General features: G+C 36.4%; 1 protein-coding gene across 2 annotated transcripts in view; it reads left to right on the top strand.

Annotated features, from left to right (window-relative positions):
• The window catches only part of LRP1B (LDL receptor related protein 1B), a 623,130-nt gene that overhangs the window by 406,552 nt on the left and 196,571 nt on the right, over positions 1-20,007 (top strand). The window contains exons 12-20 of one of the 2 annotated variants that reach the window (XM_086896593.1): positions 1,819-2,038; positions 3,702-3,891; positions 8,755-8,877; positions 10,414-10,554; positions 13,829-13,954; positions 15,668-15,784; positions 17,838-17,918; positions 19,156-19,323; positions 19,412-19,531. In XM_086896593.1, coding sequence (XP_086752719.1) covers positions 1,819-2,038; positions 3,702-3,891; positions 8,755-8,877; positions 10,414-10,554; positions 13,829-13,954; positions 15,668-15,784; positions 17,838-17,918; positions 19,156-19,323; positions 19,412-19,531 — 1,286 coding nt within the window. The remainder of the gene's footprint in view (positions 1-1,818; positions 2,039-3,701; positions 3,892-8,754; positions 8,878-10,413; positions 10,555-13,828; positions 13,955-15,667; positions 15,785-17,837; positions 17,919-19,155; positions 19,324-19,411; positions 19,532-20,007) is intronic. The other variant, XM_086896592.1, reaches the window with a different exon arrangement.

Here is a 20,007-nt window from a genome sequence, read left to right as displayed (position 1 = left end):
AGGATAACTGGAATAAGGACAGACAAAAAGTGACTGGAGAAAAGCTCAGTAATTGCTGTTGAGAAGTCATGTAAATATTTGTAAAACATATTTTGTCTCCTGATAAAATAAGTGCCATATTGACCTACGTCTGCCAGAGCCTCAGGGCATGTGCAGGGTTTACAATTCTGTGGTTAAACCTGGAGCTGATTGACTCAAATATGAAATGGAGTTTGTAAGGCTTCTGGATCAAAAATGGATTGATGTTCTTTGCACATATTTAGAAAAAACATTAAAAGAACCCAAAACAACCTTCTAATGTAGATGTGAGAGAAATGAAAAATAAACCAAAAAAAATCTGCATTTGCATATCTGCAGACCTGTGTAATGCAGTTTTTCTACAGTTTCTCATAAATATCAAATTATGCTTATATGTAAAAGTGCCTTTGAATCAATTTTTTGACCAGTAGATTTGACATAATTTACACAAGTGTGGTAATAAAATAAATTTTCACTTCAGTATGTCATTCCCTTGTAAATTCAATATTTAAATTCCAGGACTTTATTCTTCAAAGTACAGGCCAATTAAATGGTTAATGGGTTAGGATCACAGAAGTTATTTCAAAAACATAAATCTGGTGTGTCAATAGCAATTAAATCATGATTACTTTAACAAATAGGATCCATTTAAGATTGGCATGATGTTTTCCTCTCTTTAATGCTTATTAATTGGAGTTCTAGATTTGAGTAAAAGTAAACATCTGCTGTCTGGCAAATGTTTTCATTTATGAAATGATGTGACTGTATGTGATACAATCTGAGATGATTCACAGAGTGCTTACAGGTTTTTAAGTATTCCTACTAACTCATTTTCCTTAGGGAAAAACAGGGTAAAAAAGAAAAAGGAAAGTGGCATTTCTATTCTGGAATATTTGTTACCCTCTGCTTTTGTACAAGTTCAAGTTGTGTGTTTTAAATGGTTGAAATCACAGTTATCAAGGGTAAATTCTATAATACAATATGATATTCAGAAAAATTCAATAAGGAAAGGTTTATTCTGTAGTGCTCAGGAGAGAATGTCTCATAGAATTCCTCTGAGCCAATACTTTTAGAGGAGTTAATAGATTTTTTTCTTTAACTTTTCCGAAGTAATATTGGTGCCTTTCTTTCAGACTTTGTTTGTTGTAATCTATATTATTGCCCTATAATCCATAAAACTATGCTAAAATTGCCTGCTGGCTTTTTTTTTCAAGTAATTTTCACCATTTCTAAACATTTTTGTGATGGACAGAGTACTCCTAACATTTTTCTGAGTGATTTAACTGCTTTCATGTAGGACCTGAAGTTCACAGAATGTCAAGGTTATCCTTTAGCTCTAAAACCAGAGTGCAAATAATTATTGTGTTGTAACTTCTTTGATGGAATTAGGTGTAGTAAAAAACTGAGATTTACATCCAAAAGGCAAATTAGACCTGGCCAGAACAAGCTCACTTTAAAAATTTGAAGTTTGTGATAAAGTAAATACAAGTGATGGTTGAAAATAAACAGAGAAACACCATAATTTTGCTGGGAATAAATAAGGTGTTAATTCTTTCACTTTTCTTCTCTATTGGTTCTCTGGTATTCATGTAATTTGTCACAATATGAGCAAAATTACATAAGTGTCACTTCAGCAGCATCCAGTGGTCAGGGACAGTAAACAGAGTTGTAGAAACAGCAATGGAAAGAAACATGCAAAAGTCAAAATTGCTCTGGCATGGACGAGCTGCCGCTAAAAGCCTGCGGTATAATTCACCTGATTAAAATGGGATCTGAATGCTCATTTTTGTAATTCCCTAGATGGATGTATTGGACAGACTGGGAGGAAGATGAAATAGATGCCAGCGTGGGGAGGATTGAGAAGGCCTGGATGGATGGCTCCAGCCGGCAAGTTTTTGTCACATCAAAGATGCTCTGGCCAAATGGTTTAACTCTGGACTACCGAGCCAATGTGCTGTACTGGTGTGATGCCTACTATGATCACATTGAAAGGATCTATTTGAATGGGACTGACAGAAAGGTAAAAGAGAAATGCTGCTGGTTTGCCACAGGCATGTTCTGTCTCTGGATTTTATTGTGTTACGTTAAAAATACTTCCCAAGGTTTTTAAAGTCTGCAGAACCCCGCGGCATGTTCGGCGTCATCTCTGCTGGAACCATGGGGGCAGTCTCAAGTGAGAGACTGAAACACAGCTCAGGATGTTCCTCTGTCCTAAGTGAACACAAAACCTGATTTTCATTTATTTATTTTTTAATTTTATTTTTTTTTTTTCATGTAGAAAGGAGTCATATTTTGATTGAGTCACAAAGCTGCAAAGAACTTTTCAGTAGAAAAACCTGGTTTTTTGGCTTTTCCAGAAAGAGGCTTTTCCTGGTACTTTGCTGGATGAGCTGGTTTTTATGAATCCCTCTGCCTCTTTTGAGTATTTGTGGTAATATTCAGAGAGGCAGCACTCAAGAAATCCTGTCAAAGATGGAGAGAGATTGCTTTAGTTGTTACTAATGCCTGTAGCAGCTGGATACAGCTCTGTGCAGACATTCTGTGTGGGTTTGTAGAAGCAACAAGCACAGAATAAGACATTTTGAAAATGGTTAAGGCTCATGTTTGGGCAAGTTTTATCACCTGCTTCATAAAATTAGTGACTGGTGCACAGTAAGAAGTACCTGTCTTTACAGGTTTTATTTTGAAATGTGTCACAGAATATATTTTTTTTTGTTTTTTTCAAAAGTGATTTTTCTGTAATCCTGAGATATAACAAAAAATGTATAACTACTTGAATTTATGTAGCTGAAAATAACTATAAGATGTTTTCTTTCAATCCTTAATCATTTGTATTTAACTATAGGATATTTTGGTTGAAATTTAGCTGGATCAGTCACATCTATAATTCTTTAATACAATAAAGATTCTGGGGGATAGGGACGTCCTTAATTCCACCAATAGCTATCAGAAAATTGACTGATTGATGAATTTGGATCAAAAGCAGTTCAGAGATGAGGAGCTTTGCATATAAGAATTCCAGGTCCAAAGAGAAAATTTGAAGGGCAAAAGGAGATGGTGGTTGTCAATCACCTCAAAGAAGTATTTTAGTTATTTTTACCTCCACGTTCTCTTGGGTTTGTGTCTAGAAATAGACAAGGTAGGGCACATGAGGAGCTGCTTCCTCCTCTCTGGAAGCACGACAGGAACAAGGCTCTTGGTTCAAGCAAGGATCCCGGCCAGAAGGAGAGCAATGACTCCAAATGGAATCTGCTGGGATGGAATCACAGAACCATGGAATTGGTTATGTTGGGAAAGGCCTTAAAATCTTCCAGTCCAACAATTAACCCAGCACTGCCAAGTTCACCGCTAACCATGACCCCAAACATCACTTTACATCTTTCAAATCCTCCCAGGGTTAGAGACTGCACCACTTCCCTGGGCTGGCTGTTCCTGTGTTCTCTGATGGGGGCCACTTAGAGTGAATTTATCTGTAGTTGTTTTTTGGACTCTTTTTTTTTTAAGTTAGATATTGATTCTGCTGCACAGAAGGGCTTTGTCCTCTTTATTTAATTTTACTGGAATAGGTTGTTATGTTTGGGACAGTAATTATCTCAGTATTCCTATTTCCTGTTTTAATTTCTCTGAAAAATTGAAGATTCTTTTAGCCTTGCTGATGCTCACCTACCGCTAATTAATTGCAGGTAGTCTACAATGGAAAAGATTTGAATCATCCTTTTGGACTGTCACATCATGGAAATTATATATACTGGACAGATTACATGAATGGGTCAATTTTCCAGTTGGATCTGGTATCAAGGAATGTGACACTGTTAAGAAGTGAGAGGCCACCCTTGTTCGGGCTCCAGATTTATGATCCACGCAAACAGCAAGGTACTTATGCAGTTTCTCCAGAGGTCTGCCATAAAAGGACATTTTTCCTTAGAGTCTCCAAGTATTTTGAGGTGACTGGATGAACAAAAATAGAATAACAAATATGGGTTGTGGCATGAGGAAGTTACTCTTCAGAGTTTCAGTTCATTGATGTAGATATTGATCCTCTCATAAATACTAAAAAGTGAATCACAGCATTATTCCTGTCTGAATTCCTTCTAAGCATTCACAGTACCTTTATTGCCTTTTTTCCTTGCATGGCCAAGAGGTGCTGTGCAATTATCAGTTACACAGGGTAACATATCTGCATTGGTTCAGAGATATTAAATATATGATTGCATTTACCTTTTCTTAAATGAGACCATAGATCCTGCCTGTATTTTTTTTGTTTTATTTGCTCCCTCATCTTGGTCTACAACCAACACTGTATGTTGTACAGAATAAAAGTAATTCTTTGAGAGTAGTGGAAAAATCCATAGTTGGTGCTACTTGTATCCATAGAGAAAGGAGATAAAAGCCATAGGTTTGCATGGATGGAATTTAGAAAATGCAATTGCTACTCTAAAGGTAAAGTTAAAAGTGTGTTTTACTGAAGAAAACTTTACATTCCATTTGCTGCATGCAGCATTCTTTTGAGTTGTTGAGTATTTGCTCACTTTAGTTAAAGCATATTTCTAATACCAGAAACATATTTCTAATTACCAAAATTATAATGTTTGTTTGGTCTGCCACCAAACATAAAAATGAGCTTTAGGAATTACTATAAATAAAACACTGTTTAAAAGATGATTTTTTTTTTACTGTTTAATTTTTTTCTGATGCTGTGGCATCTAAATTTCCCTTACCTAAACCAAGCTGGTCTGTGTAGCACTGTGCTAAGTCAGGGTTGCTGCAACAGTGTTCTTCTTATCACAGCTGCTTTTCAGGGACTCTCTGACATTCAAAGACATGTAAAAGTACAGTTTGTTGGGGCTTTTTTCTTGGATTTAATGGGGGTTTTGTTTGGTTGGTGTTTTTAAGGCAAAATCTGGGCCCAAATCTACCCTCGAGGTGGCCAAATTTTAGAATGCCGTGTCTGCTAATAGAAGATGCAGTGTTTGCTTTTAATACTACTGCTGCTTTATTTGGTACTCAGAAAATTCCTTTATTTTTCAGAAAAAAGGGACATCTAATACAGTTGCTGCTAGCTTCCAAATAAGCTGACACCAGAGAGAGAAAGCATTGCCTCTCAGACAGTTTTGCTGAATGAGCTAAAGTCTTAAGGGAGGGAATTTGGCTCGTTAATATATTCTTTGTTTGAAATTGTAATTGGAATTTTGTAAGCTAACTGCAGCCTTTAGGAACTTCCCTTCTTGTCACGCTCACTGAGGTTGATCTTGCCATTGTTCCCAAAGGAGCATAAAAATTTCTTTTAAAGAAACTATTTGTGTGTGTGTGCATGTTTTCCTTGTAAAAGAGCAGGCTCAAGGCTGAATTGTTGTACAGAGAAAACCACAGGAAACCACTTTATAGAGGAGTTGTTTATTAAAGATTGCATGCACATACCTCAGAAACACTTGGCTGGGATATTTTGAGGTGACTGCTCTGATGCTGCTGGTCTTGTCAGTGCACAAACAGAAACTTTGTCACAGCAAAGATCAATTCAGATTGGGATTTTTATTAGAGGGGTTTCTCCAGGATCCTGTTCCAACACTTTGCTTTGTGCTTTGGGTAGGACAGGAAGCTTTTCGGATCTCCTCAAGGAGAGATGTTTTTCATTGTCTCATTGAGACATGATCTCCTTGAGGAGAAATGCTTTATTTTTTTTATTTTTTTTTTTTTTTTTTGGTTTATTTTCCTTTGCTTTCAGAGTTTAGAATTTGCTTTACTTCCTCAGGCTGAGTCTTTGGATCTCTATATATCAGGAATCCTAAAAAATGGGAAGGTGAAGCACAGTAATCATAGGAGCTGGATTTGCACTCAGAATATGGCTCTGCCAAGGCCTGCAGGTATTTCCACTGCTTTGAAAGGCTGGGTTGCTACTTCCATATCAATAATTCTTGAGAAAGTGCATTTGCAGCAATTAAAGTAGGCTCTTTTGAAATCAGCTAATGTTTTAACTCCTCACAGAGAGCTTGTGCACCAGACTGCTGCTCTTCACATGTGGAGGATGATCCTACAAGGGGGCTTTCACAATTTAACAGCACCAGAGGTTAGGTTCAGAAGAAGATACAAGTGCAATAAATACTTCAGTATATCTCTTAAATGTGAAGATTAAACAAATGTGCATGCTTGCCTTTTTTTCTTTTTTTTTCCCCCTGAGAATGATGACTGAAATGCAATCACATTGTTTAGCTCTGGCCTAATTTTTTTAGCTAATTAAAATGGAATCAGCCTAATTTAATCCCATGCAATCAACAGTGCAGCAGTTACCTTTAAAAGCTGACAAAATATGAAAAATATGATAATGACTTCGAAAGTATTCTAAAATTTTGGGACTATTTTAAGAACAACCATATAAAATAGCTGTTTATAGCTGAGGAAATTTAATTTCCCAAATACTTTGGGATAGCTTTACAGCTTCTACAGCTTGTTGAATAAAGAGGTTTAACTTGTTTGAACTGTGTTGTGGGAGACGTTTCAGCATAGGAGTCTCTTCAGCAAGACTGATGGGACTGAAGGTCTCATTGCACCTTCAGGTTGAAGACTGCACTTCATAAACCTTTTTATCTTGGATCTTTTTGCTTTAACTCTTGGTACTTCTATTTTCCTTGTCATCATCCCCTCTTTTATCACTTTGCTTAGCACATAACCCACTGTGCAGAAGTTTGTCATCCCAATTATGAGGTTAAATAGGGACTTTTCATCTTCAAGATGGACCATTTGACTTTGATCTAGTGATTTAATTTTTGATGTTATTTATTTTCAGCTTTCATTTGGCTTCAGAATCATCCTGTGTTTTCTATATTTGGCTGAAATAGTCTTTTTTTCTGTAGGTTTATTCTCGTTTAGTGAGCTGACAAACTCATGTACATTCTTTAATTAAATCATTGCAAATGTTTTGACTTGTGCAGTGTAGTTTTGGAGTCGCTTTTGAAGATTGTAGTTTAGTTTGTTTATTTCAGCAGCTTCTGAGAACTTTTTAAACCCTTGCATTACTGATATCTTTGATTTGTACAATGATGGCTCTGTAAAGTAGACTTTCAAGGCTACTTTTTCTGAGGTTTTGTTTCACCTGAGGTTCCCCAAAATTTAGACTCAAATACATTTCTTACATTTTGGATGTTTTGTTCATAATATTTTGGTTGTAACAGTTGATTTTTTAGTGGTTTAGCTCATAGTCTGATACTTGAAGTCAGGATCTAATCATGTGTATTAAGTGTCCAGTCTAACCTCTTTCTAAAATTGTGATCAAGCCCTCACACCTCTCAGAGAATTCCCATTTTCCCTGGTTATATATCTGTGTTCTTGTCATCTCATCACACCCTGCCCAGTGAAAGCACAAGTACCACAATGGCCTTTCTCTACTAATCAATTTGCACAAATTTATTTAAAACTTCAGTGGGGCTTTAATGGACTGTTGACTCATTTTCATTCTGGTTCTCATTTTCCTCTAAGAAATGTTGTGTACAGTGGATCAGAAAAAGTATAGATAAAGGTTATTAAGCACTGCTCAATATAGCAAGACATATTAAGGTACATCTTAAAATATAAGAACTTTCAAAATATTAATTTTTTTGCTCATTATCAGATTGAAAGTTTAGAGATTTCCCTGCAGGAATGGCTCTGATGGGACAGTTTAATATCCATGTTCATAGCTCCATGAGAACTTAATATTACATTTCCTATGAAAGGTGAAGTTAGGAGATTTGAGGAGAAGAAATTGTGTGGAGTCTGTTCCGGCCCAGGAAGCTGACAAATGTTTTCTACACCTTTAAAAAGCAGAACTGCTTTTTACTAGACCCATAAGATTTAAAAAAAAAATAAAAATAAAAGTAGTTTTAAATTAAAGGTTCAGCAGACATGAAGTTTTATATCTTGCTTGATCATTATCACTTCTCACCAACACCTGAAATGTGCAGAGCTTTGCTCAAGAGGAGCTGGGTGTCCCCAGCAGTGCAGATCTGAGCAATTGGGTCGTGACCAAAGGGATGCAAACAAAATTGTGATATTTGTGGGTTCTCAGTGACTTTAAGACTGGTTGCCTCAGGAATGAGGTGGTGAGGATGCAGCAGCTCTTGGTGGATGGTCAAAACACCTGACAGCTGTCAGTGTCTTCATGGGAACAGCTTTGGGGAAGGAACAATAACACGGAAAAGCAAAGCAGAGCAATGGCAGATGTGTTCAGAAAAAAGTACTGGAATATTTACCTATATTCTATCTGCCATAAATCTCTTTATACTTTTGTTTTCTCTCCTTTTTTTTTCTAATCTGCATTTGTAGCCACATTGTTTTAATGTGTACAGATGCCAATTAACTTCAAAACATTCCTTTATCTGCTGTTTGATTCCTTGAAGCCACTTTGTGCATGTAGCTGTACCAAATATTTTGCAGTATTTGTTCCCTTCGTAAAACAGGCAGTTAAAATGCTGTGAGATGATGGTACAGTTTTTTTGGTTTTGTTTTTATATTATTATTATTGCTATTATTATTTTATAGAGTATTGCAACCTGTAACTAATTATGTTTAAATATTATAACCCACAGTAACCAAACCATGAGAATAATGTGCTCCTAAAATGAAAGTAATTACAAAAAATTCTTCATCTGTTTATGTTCTTAAAGAAAAAAGAAAATAAAAAAAACCCCAAAGCAAACAAAAAGCCCATTGTTTAGTTCTAGCATTGCTGTTAGTTTTAAAGCTGTTTTTTGTTTCTTTTCTCAGGTGATAATGCCTGTCGTGTTAATAATGGAGGCTGCAGCACTCTTTGTTTGGCCATTCCTGGAGGCAGAGTTTGTGCCTGTGCTGATAATCAGCTTTTGGAGGAAAACAGCACAACCTGCATGAGTAAGATTCTTACAGAATATCTGAGTTGATGCTGCTGTTAAGGGATCAAGTCAGACCTGAAAACAAAACCATAAAGTGTGGCCTCCTAGAGGGTCTATAAGACAAAGAAATATTACTTGAGTAAATATTCTAGTTTACAGAGTATAAAAGATTTTCCAAAGAAACCAGAATATTACATACACTGTTTGAGAATAAAATGCATTGGAAAATATTTCAACATATCTGACATGATAAAGCATTTAAATAGTTCACTGAAATCTTTTAAAGTATCAGAAATGGATCCATATAATTATTAAATTGAATATATATGAACAGTTTTTAGATAATTCTACTAAGTATCTTAATTGAAAATCTGACATTGAAATGTTCATGATGAAACTGTTCATAAAACACGTCAAGCTGATGTATTTATATATGATAGGTTCTGACACAGACTGTGCAAATATTGCTGTCTTTCATCTTTTCTTTATATATCTCCATTGAAACAATAGAAGTTGTTCTAATAAAAGGTGGGGATTTGAACTAAAATAACAACTTTCCAGGTATTACAAGTATTTTTTTTAATGTTCAGAATTGTTGTTTATAGCTTTCTAAAAATTTTCTCTATTTATTTTAAGTCTCCTTGATGTGTTTCTTGAAGTGACTTTTAACATTTTACATAAGACTCCAGCAATAAGCTTAGTAGAGATGAGTAAAGCATAAGGATTATTTCATAACATGATGAACATTATGGAGCCTGCAATGACCAGGCAAAGCCATCACTTTTCTTAAAAAAAAAAAGCTATTTTTCTTTTCAGCAGAAATAAGTGGAATGGGGACTCCTCACTGGTAAGATAGAATTTAGGTATTAGGAAAAGAGGTTAGAGACTTTCAGACCAGAATGGGGCAGGTTTCCTGCGTTTTCCCCAGCACACTTCACTGCCTGGCTCTTTCCAAGGACTCTGGTCTTCTTCAGAGAGTCCTGGACTGATGTGTGGCATTTACACGTGAAACATTCTGAACCTGATGTTGAGAAATACATCTGCCTGGATTTATCAATAAGCTTGTAGCTTGCTACTTAACTCTACCCCAGCAGAATTTTATCCTTCTCTGCCGAGTCTTTGCCAGTGCATAATGCAGGTGTTTGAGTTGTTGCTTGGTTACAAGAATCGGCTTTTTAGTAATCATTTCCTATCTCTAAATGTGCAACAGAATTTGGCCAATGTCTGTCAGATGATTTCCTGTTTGCTGTCGATGAGGTATGGCAATATTTTAAACTGATATTTTTACGTTATCATCTAAGGAGCAATTTAAAAACCAGTTTGAGTGCCATTCTGTTCAGAGTTTTTCCATTTATTTAAAATTAATTCCTTCAACCAAGCGCTTGGATATGCGTGCAACTACAGCTTCAGGTGGAATTACCTCAGATGTGCGGAGTTCACCTAAAACTGTTCTGAAGAGCGAGAACAAGTGTTGATATGTATTTCTGTGGGGCAGTATTGCATTCTGGGTGTATCAAGCAGACAAAGAGATGTTCCTGTTGGATGTTTTCCCCAGTTAAGGAGGGAGAAGTGCTGTCCCAGCTGTGCAAGGCGGAGCAGTTCCAGTGCAGCAACAAGCGCTGCATCCAGGAGCGCTGGCGCTGCGACGGGGATGACGACTGCCTGGACGGCAGCGACGAGCACTCCGACATCTGCTGTACGTATGCACTTCCCTTTTAACCCTCAAGCCATGCTTGACTTCAAGGACTGCAAACCAGACAGTGCCAGCCAAACAAAACCAACCATCCTTAAGCCTTTCATGCAAATCTTTCATTTCCTTCTTTTCCTCAGTGCTGTAATAAGAGCCCTTTCAAATCTCACTGGTGCACTCGTTGCATAGCACAGTGCAAGAGCAGTCACCTTTTGGGGTTGGCATAGTTATTCCTGATTCTTTAAATATTGGTGGTTTTTGCTTTGTTTTCCACTATTTCTTGCGCGGGTCACAGTAAAACACCTGATGGGAGGGAATGGAAAAAGGGAGCCAGGCTCTTCTTGCTCGTGTCACTAGGAGGACGTGAGGTAATGTACACAAACTGAAAAGCATTATTTTTATCTGAAGATCTGAAAGATAACACTTTTTTACTGTCAGACACTGGAATAGATTGCCCAAACTGGTTGTAGAGTTTCTGTCTGTGGAGATGCTTGAAACTTCTGTGGACACGGTCCTGAAAAACCTGCTTTATCTGGCCTGCTCACGTAGGGGACTGCACCAGGGGGATTTTGGTTCCTTCCAACCATGAACATTTCTGAGATTGTATAATGCATTTCTTAAAATTAACAAACAAACAAAAATCCTCAGGAAAAAAAGAAAAAACAAAACTAAAATAAAACCAAGACAAAAACCCCACAAGTAATAAAACCAACTAAGTAAACATCCCCCCCTCCCCCCAATGCCCTGCCAAGAAAACCAAGCCTTCAAAAAAACCAAAAACCAACTCCCTTCACCACTTCCAGTATCAAATTAATGTACATTGTCTTTAAAGTTACAGTTTTACGAGAGATGTATTTTTGATCTGTAGAGGAGCTCCACTGTTGAAATGAGAAATAATAGAAAACATACCAATTATGTCCCTTTCATTTCTGGGAGGTACTTAAGTAGCCTGCTTTAAAATTAGTGTCTCAGCACTGAGAATTCTCTTCCTTTCTCAGCTTGTCACAATGCTTTCAATTTCTGTCCTTAGATCATTTCTCTAAACCAAATCTCCTTTACTGAAATGAAAGTACAATATTTCTCCCAATCAGTTGTAGACATGAACACTCTTCTGCTCTGCAGTACTGTTCTATGTGTCTGAAAACTCTTATCATAGTCTCTCTTTCTTATCTCTTTGAGACCAAGCAGCTCTAAACTGTTCTGGGTTTTTGTTAGTTTTTTTGTTGTTGTGTTTTGGTTTGTTTTTGTTTCCTTCTCCTAGTAGATTATGGCAGGTTTTTTAGATTTCATTGCTCTTTTCTGAAGCGATTTTAGGGGTTGGATGTGTAAAACTGGATGTGTGTATCTCTGCTGAGGCTTTTGTGAGGCTGGTTGGGCTGAGAAAATGTGTTTGTTAGGGGTGATTGCTTATTCATCCTTAGGTAAATCTTGCCTGCTTCACAGGGGCCTGATTCTGCTGATACAAATTTTTGATCCTCTGTAATGCCTTCACCTTTTGCCATATGGCTGTTAAATGGCCAGTTTTGGATTTGTTTTCTTTCATTGTGGTTTTCTTTCTTTCAGCATTTGTGTATTTTGGTAGCTCCATGTAGTAGCCACTGCTGATTTCAGTAATATTTTTTAAAATATTTTCCTAGGTCTGAATTGTAATGCTTACTCTCATTTTGTTTTGAACAAAAATGCATTTCTTGCATTTAAATTAAGGAGCTCAGCTAATAAACACAGTGAGAAGGAAAATCTTTCAGCAGATTTGACTTGATTGTCTTTTAAATTAGTGTAAGGAAGACCAGTTCATTGATCAAAGATTGTAAATCTCTGAGGATTTATACAAATATAAATGAAATCATAACCTGGTCTTAAACCTGAATGTGATCTATAGTTTACAGGGCCAGTGTGATAACATTGATCTCCTCTCAGCAGTTTCCATAGTAACCCCAATAGTTCTTTATGAGTTTGAAATATTTGCAATTATGAGTAGAATACACACACGTTACTAAATATATATGAGCAAAAGCTTAACAACCATTTAAAGCAGTATTTATTTCAAGTATTGAAGTCAAATTTAAAATTAAAAAAAAAGTCTTCAAATTGTGATTTTATTACTTGGATGCCTCCAGTTTTGTTCTCCAGTTCCATTACTTACTTTGGAAATATGAGATTTGGGCCACCTTTTTGCTCAGATTATTAATTAATCTCTGCTTCCTGTGCTTCTGGCACCCTGCACACCAGCCAGGGTTCATGTGCTATTGATATCACCCTCACTCTGTGTCGTCTTCAATTGCAAGAATAGGCAAAAAGGTCAAAGATAAAAGCTACTGAAATGTCAAGGATAAGCCTGCAAGACATCCTTTCATTTTAAATACCCTTTGTTTCCACATGTATGTTAAACTTTGAAAAAGAGACTGTGGATGGTTGAGTAGGTAAAAAAATAGCTGGAGATTATTTTTAACTATTATTTTTAATTATTTTTATTTTAAGTTTGAAACAGTGTACAGTTTAATGTTCTTGTCTAGATCAAGATGAGCAAGATCTGCTAATAATAGACATTATTAGCATGAAGGAAGCAGAACATAAACACTTTCTGCAGTTGCAAGAGCAAGCCAATAGTGTTTACATAAATCCTGTGCATTCAGCTTCATCCTTTCCATGAAAATTGGTAGCCAGGAAAACACATTTGAGAGATACCTTGTTCACTCCTGAATACCAGATTTTATTTTTTGTTGTTAGTTTTACACCGTGTTGCATATTTCACTTTTTGACACCTACAATTTAATGGTGGGTAAACAGCAGATCTTTATGTGGCCATTCACAGTAATGTGCCTCATTTTAGAAGCATTTTATGACCTGCCCAAATCCCTGCTCACTGTGGTATCACATTTTGGGTCTGCACTCAGCAGCTTGCATCTGTTCCCCTCGGTGTTTTCCTTTGTTTATATTCACTTCAGTTTGCAAACGTCATCACACTGCCCAAATGGGATCAAGAGCATGTTTCTTTAAGGAAACAACACTGTAATATACTGCTTTTATCACCTAATAGGAGAGGATCTCCATGTTGGAATATTTACTAGATATTATTTAATTTATGATTGAAGTACTGTGATGTTTGTAATTGACTGGTTTGCTGAACAACCCTTATGTCATGGTGGTTATACATCCAGAATAACCACACTGACTGCATCACTAGGGAACAGCATTTAATGTGCTCTTCTCACAGATTTCACAGATGTTTTTCTCAGATTATTTTCTTTGGGAAAAAAACCCTTTCTTTTCTTCTCCACAGTCAATCACAGTTGTCCTGATGATCAGTTTAAGTGCCAAAATAATCGCTGCATTCCCAAGAGGTGGCTTTGTGATGGAGCTAATGATTGTGGGAATAACGAAGACGAATCAAACAAAACTTGTGCAGGTAAAAATTTTACTTGGTTGTGCAAACAACTTCATTTCCATAAATAGTTCAGGACTGATTTGAACTGAACTGAACCAGGCTGCTACTTGTAATCTGATTACTGATGTATTAAAGGAATTCAGATTTTGATGCCACCAAGGCTGGAATGCAAATTATATTTTACTTAATCCATGTGCTTGGCTGTGCTTTCCAAACTTATTCAGCTCTTAATCTCTCCATATGGGTCGACTGTCAAAGCAATGCTCAGGTACAAATTTTGAGGTACAAATCTTTTTTGGCAGTTAGAACTCTGTTTATTAGCGTGCTGTGATGGGTGCCATGTCACCAGTAAATTTTATTTTATGCTGATTTAGTTTATGCATAATTAGTTATAGAGTTTCAACTCGGTGCCTTGAAATTCTTTTAATTTCTGAGTTATTAACTTGAGAGCGGGTTTTCAAGCAAATAGCAAGATGAGGATTGTTTACTGATTCCAGTGTAGTAAATCATGGAATTCCCAATCTGTCCTTTGCTTGTGTGGAAGTGATGTTTAGTGCTTGTTGTCAGAGTACTCTAAACAAGCATTAAATCTCAAATATGCAACCTGCCAGCCATCAATAAGCTGATGAGTGTTTTGAACTGAAGTGCAGTGCAAGACAACACACATTGTGTATTAAAATATTCCCTCTTGTCTCACTGCCTTGATGTTCTTTGATATCCAACTGTTTGCTTGTAGGGTGAGAGCCTAATTTGAAGACCTTTTTTTTTTTTAACCCTTTGTCAGCTGGCGATGGATCAAATTTTGTGTTCTGGTTTTCCATTTATTCCTCCACTGGCAAACACAGTTAATGTTTAAAAAAAATTATGCTTTGAAATATTTTAAACATATTCCTCTTCTGAGTTTTGGGCTACTTCTCTGAAGAAAAAGGAAAATGGCAGTTGAAAATAAGAAATGAAGGTTCTGAGCTTTTGACATATCAGCCAGTTTTTTAAAGTGTAGAATAGCAACAAGGTGAATTCTAAAAGCTTAAACTTGGAATCAAAATCTGTGTTGCTATCACTGGCATTGTTACAGGTTCAAATTTTAAATAAAATTATACGTAATGAGAGTTTTCTGTTAGCTTTTTAGTGACATTTTACTATTCATCATCTTTCTAAGTAATTTCTGTAGCCACATAGCATGAATTCTTTTAGTGATCCTTGTTTCTTCAGGAGAAAGACCTACATTGATTCCTTTAATGGATGATGACAATTCAGTGATTGCAAAGGCAAGGATTCTAAGAACAGCCAGGCCAGGCACATCACACACAGGCTAATTCCCATTTTCCCATGTAAATACAAAATTCACAAGATCATTTTTCACGGTGTGAGATTCAGGTTGTTAATATTCCAACTGGTGGGAATTTTTATGCCCTGATTTTGGTTTACTTCAAGCATTAGTGCATATTAATTCTCTTCTCACCGCCTAGTTTTGCACATTTATTTTTTTAGAATTTCATGTTTTGTGAGGAAGAAGCCACTAAGAATTCCACATGGCAGAGGTAGATCATGGCCCTGCAGATGACCTCAGTTTTCTCTGAAATCAAAGGAGGTGAATGATGTTTAGTCAGAGCAGGGGAAAGGTGCAGCAGGCCAGGAGGTGCCCTCCAACCCTGCAGCTTCTAAAATCACACCTAGAGACAAAAGGGATCTTGTCCATTTCCCTCGTATTTTTGGAGTGTTTTGTCTTGACAGCAAGAACGTGTCAGGTTAATCAGTTTCCTTGTGGGAATGGTCGGTGTATCCCAACGTCATGGCTGTGTGACAGGGAGGATGACTGTGGAGATGGAACTGATGAAATGACATCCTGTGGTAAGTGGATTTTTCTTTTGGGGGGAGAGAAAAGTAAAATTCTTCTGTAGCATTTAAAACTTAAGCTTGTCAACTCTTTTCAAGTCAGCTGAAATAATAATACTATTTCTGAAATGGCTAATAGAATTTGTTTGGTTGATAAATAAACCCAAAGCAAGTGCAGCATTTTCTATTTAATGAGTTTTTAACTACAATACCAAATATGCAGATCAATCAAGACTTTTTTAATTTACAGCCCATTATCAAATGCTGTCACCCTCAAAAATTATTCTTTATCTCTGTCACATACCTCTGCACATGGGCCCCTTCAGCACATTCTAGACGTCAATAAAACCAGCCTGTTTCAAGCCTCAAAAGAAGTATATTTGATCTTGTATTTTTCAGGAAAAAAAATAAATTCTTGGTTCTATCATGAGAGAGTATCAGCAGCTGTGCTGACTGCTGCTTTGCTGAGATACTGCAGAGAGGGGTGTGCTCTCTCTAATCAGCTGCTTCCAAACAATTAAGGATTTTAATAGTCATTTGTTTCACAGGGCACTGGTAACTGCTGTGAGTCTGAGAGCACAGGGGTCAATGAGCTGTCTGCAGATACAGAATCACAGAATATGATGCATTGCAATGTAGAATCACAGGCTGGTTTGGGTTGGAAAGAACCTTCAAGACCATTTTGTTCCAACCCCCTGCCATGGGAAGGGACTCCTCCCAGTAGACTGGAGCTGCATCCAAACTGGCACTGAGCACTTGCATGGATGGGGTGAAAAATTAAGTCTTTACATGGATAAAAATAATAATATTATTAAGGTAGACTTGTAATTGCTTCAAATCAAATAAGTTCAGTTGTGTACAGAGGTAGGATGAGTGAACAGGTGACTTGTATTTAACATTCCCCAAAGTTCTCTCTGTTTAATGGCACAGCATTGAATCTCAGTGCTAGAACAGTCTCTCTGCCTCTGCCTCATGTTCTCAGGCACTTCAGGAACACAGATGTTCCTGGCACCCTCAGAAATCCTTCCCATGACCTTTGTTCTGTATGCTTTTAGCTGACATGGACTATTTCTTCAGATCTTTTAATCTGTTCCATTAATTTCTTGGTGTTCATGATTTAATTTTTAAATAAAAATTTTTATTTTTTAAATCTCCTATTAGATGCAGCTGGTTTGGTTTAGTGCTTCATCAGAGTGTGACTTTTTAAGACAAAACTTTGTGAGGTTCAGTAAAAACAAAGTGATTTCAGTTCTCATCCTAAGAAAGTTTTATATTTATGTGGCATGTTTTAAAAGTTTAGAAAAACTCTTCAGTATTTTCCAGGGTGTTTAACAAGTTAATAATCAATGCACACATCTACCTATCTCATTTGCTTTAGAAGAAAAAAAAGTCTGAAAAAATTCAGAATATATTTAAGTTACTCTATTCAGAAACATATTTAATAACTATAGAAAGAAATATGTGTGTTCAATACAGACAATTTTTTGTGAATGATGTTGTCTCAGATTCCTACTGCTTTGCTGGAATGCTGGGAGGAATTGTTTGTGAAGGCTGACATTTTAATTTTGGGTATTTTAGTATGCCAGTGCAGAGGAACTTTATTTCTTGGCTGTTCTTTAGCTTGGTACTTAACCTTCCCATTTTTTAGTGTTCCATTTCCTGTCTCTCACTGGCAGTGCTGTTGCAATTGGAGAACCCTTTTGTAAATCAACACATGGAAAATAGAGTTTGTATCAGTCATCAAGCTATGGTTAATCTTAAATATTGTCACGTTTAGTGGGAAAACCAGGCGTGGTCTGATGGGAATATTGGACCAGGCCATTTGTCACAGAGTAATGAATTTCATGGCCCATGGTGAGGAAAAGTAGGGTTTGGACAGTATTTACTATAAAGTTATTTTATCTTTTCGGTGTCTCACCTTTTTCTCCTCTCCAGATTAAATACCTGGAAGGTGCAGATGTTTGTTACAACACACTTGTGTAATTTATGCACATAGGAAGGTGGCAGAATATTACTGAAGAGGATGTTATGTTAAATAGATTTTATTTCTTTTTGAATGCTTTCACAGAATTCCCAACATGTGAGCCCCTAACTCAGTTTATCTGCAGAAATGGAAGATGCATTAGCAGCAAATGGCTCTGTGATTCAGGCAAGTATCAGCTCCTCTATATCTGAAATGATTATGAGGGATGTAAATAAATATTGCTTTGATGTTCTTTTTTTCTGAGACTCATATTGTCAGTTTGGCTTGTAAGTGGTCAGAGAATAAAGCATTTTTAAATTACTGACCTGACCTAGAAATCACCAACACTGAAAGTGCAGATAAGGAATGAGGCACTGGATATTGTAATAGGTACAAATACAAAATTTTAAAATATTTTCTGTTCTTAGAAAATAACATGGATATTTCATGTTTCACATATATTTCAGTGACAAATATATCTGATTTTTTGTTTTTTGTGGACAAGTTCAGTTAAATAAATAGCATCCCTGAAGAGTGAAGGCCAGCAAGAATTCACAATGTATTTAGTTCTTTTGACTGGAAAAGTGCACATTTGAATGTTAAAATTAATCTCCTCTCAGAGCTTATGGTGTGGGAATAATGTTGCTCCAGTCCTAATAACATTGGTTTGTTCCAAAGCATTTGGTGTTTCTATAATTTTGTTTGTCTGACAGGAATTTTTAGCTGTAAATGGACAAATTCCCGAAATTATCACAGTGTGCTGATGAATTTCTGTGCATGGAGACTCTTTAGAGTGTACCTAACATATTTATCTCCTTCCTCCCTTGATGACCACAATCAAATTACAGGAATTGCCTTTAGACTTGTAATGACTACAACATTAGAGTAATGAGAAACTGCAGTCCATGGTTATTTATGTGCTTTCTTCACTTTGCACTCTTATAAACACACAGAAACAAAGTTTAATACTATTGAAAAGAAATTCATCAGGTTTTTATTTTAGTTTATACGAAGCTGTTTGTGTCTGTGATTAACTATCTTAGGTTTTCACAGAGAATAGAGTAAACTGACCGTGTTTGAAAGCCTGTGCAGTTGCACACAGCTAAAGAAATTAAGAAAATCTGCAGGTTTCTCATCCTTGCCGGTGTCTCTGATTACATAACTGAGTAAGGGGTTAAACAACCCAAAACTGGATAGCTTGATGGCACTCACAGACTTGAGTGCTGTTAGTAAATAAGATTTAAGGTATTATGTGCATTAGAAATAATTTGAAACAATTAGAAATAATTTGATGCCCATGGGCAGAAAACATACTATTTTATTTACCTTTTTTTATTTTCTCTTTGAAAATTATTTTCCCTCCTTACATATTTCATTCAGGTGTTTTAAATTTTAAAATCTTTTCAAATGTGGCTGTTTGCAGATGATGACTGTGGTGATGGCAGTGACGAGCTGGGCTGTGTTCACTCGTGCTCTGCCGAGCAGTTCCGGTGTCAGAATGGCAGATGTATCCCAGGGCACTGGGCATGTGATGGTGACAACGACTGTGGGGATTTCAGTGATGAAACCAAAACAAACTGCAGCAGGGAAGGTTAGATTGATTTATTTTTTTCCCCCCTTCCAAATCTTTAATGCTTATAAACACAGAGAATAATTTGTTATAAATACCTGACCTTCAGCCAATGGAAAAAACGAAGATGCTTTTAACCTTGGTAAAGGCTGGAATGGGAAATATGTCAAGTGCAATGGGATAACACAGAAGTGTATCATGAAGAGGAATGCATTTGAAAACAGAACGGGTATTACAGAGAGATAAGTTTTATGGTTTACTTCAGTGAATTATGCTAGATGTGGTGTTTGTCTTATTGCAGAGGTGTGTGCTGTTTAGGTGAAGAGACTGTAAGAGCCATTCTTTAAGTGATTATTGATATTTTCTGTTGTTTTTCTTTCATGCAGTGGAACAGTAATACTCTCATTTTTGTGTGATGCAAGTCTTTTAGTGTGAGGGGTTTTTTTTAATATAAAAGCATTTTAACAAACTACAGCCCTATTTAAATGCCATACATTGTATTTATTTGAGTGGGGAGAGAAAGGAAGGATGCTTATGGTAAAGGATAAAGAATAATCAGATCAGAATAAGGGAATATCTTTCATATTTTTCTCCTAATTTTTTTTTTTTTTTTACAACAAAGTAATTGTACACAATGTTATTGGTCCCTTTTCATAACTTCATATTCTAAATCTAGTTGGATACCTCATCTAAATGCATGAATAA

Source organism: Cyanistes caeruleus, chromosome 7, assembly GCF_971803275.1.
Source record: "Cyanistes caeruleus chromosome 7, bCyaCae1.hap1.1, whole genome shotgun sequence".
In the NCBI taxonomy this organism is placed as follows: domain Eukaryota; kingdom Metazoa; phylum Chordata; class Aves; order Passeriformes; family Paridae; genus Cyanistes; species Cyanistes caeruleus.
Note: the sequence above shows the minus strand (reverse complement) of the source record. Positions and strands in the feature narration are given on the sequence as shown.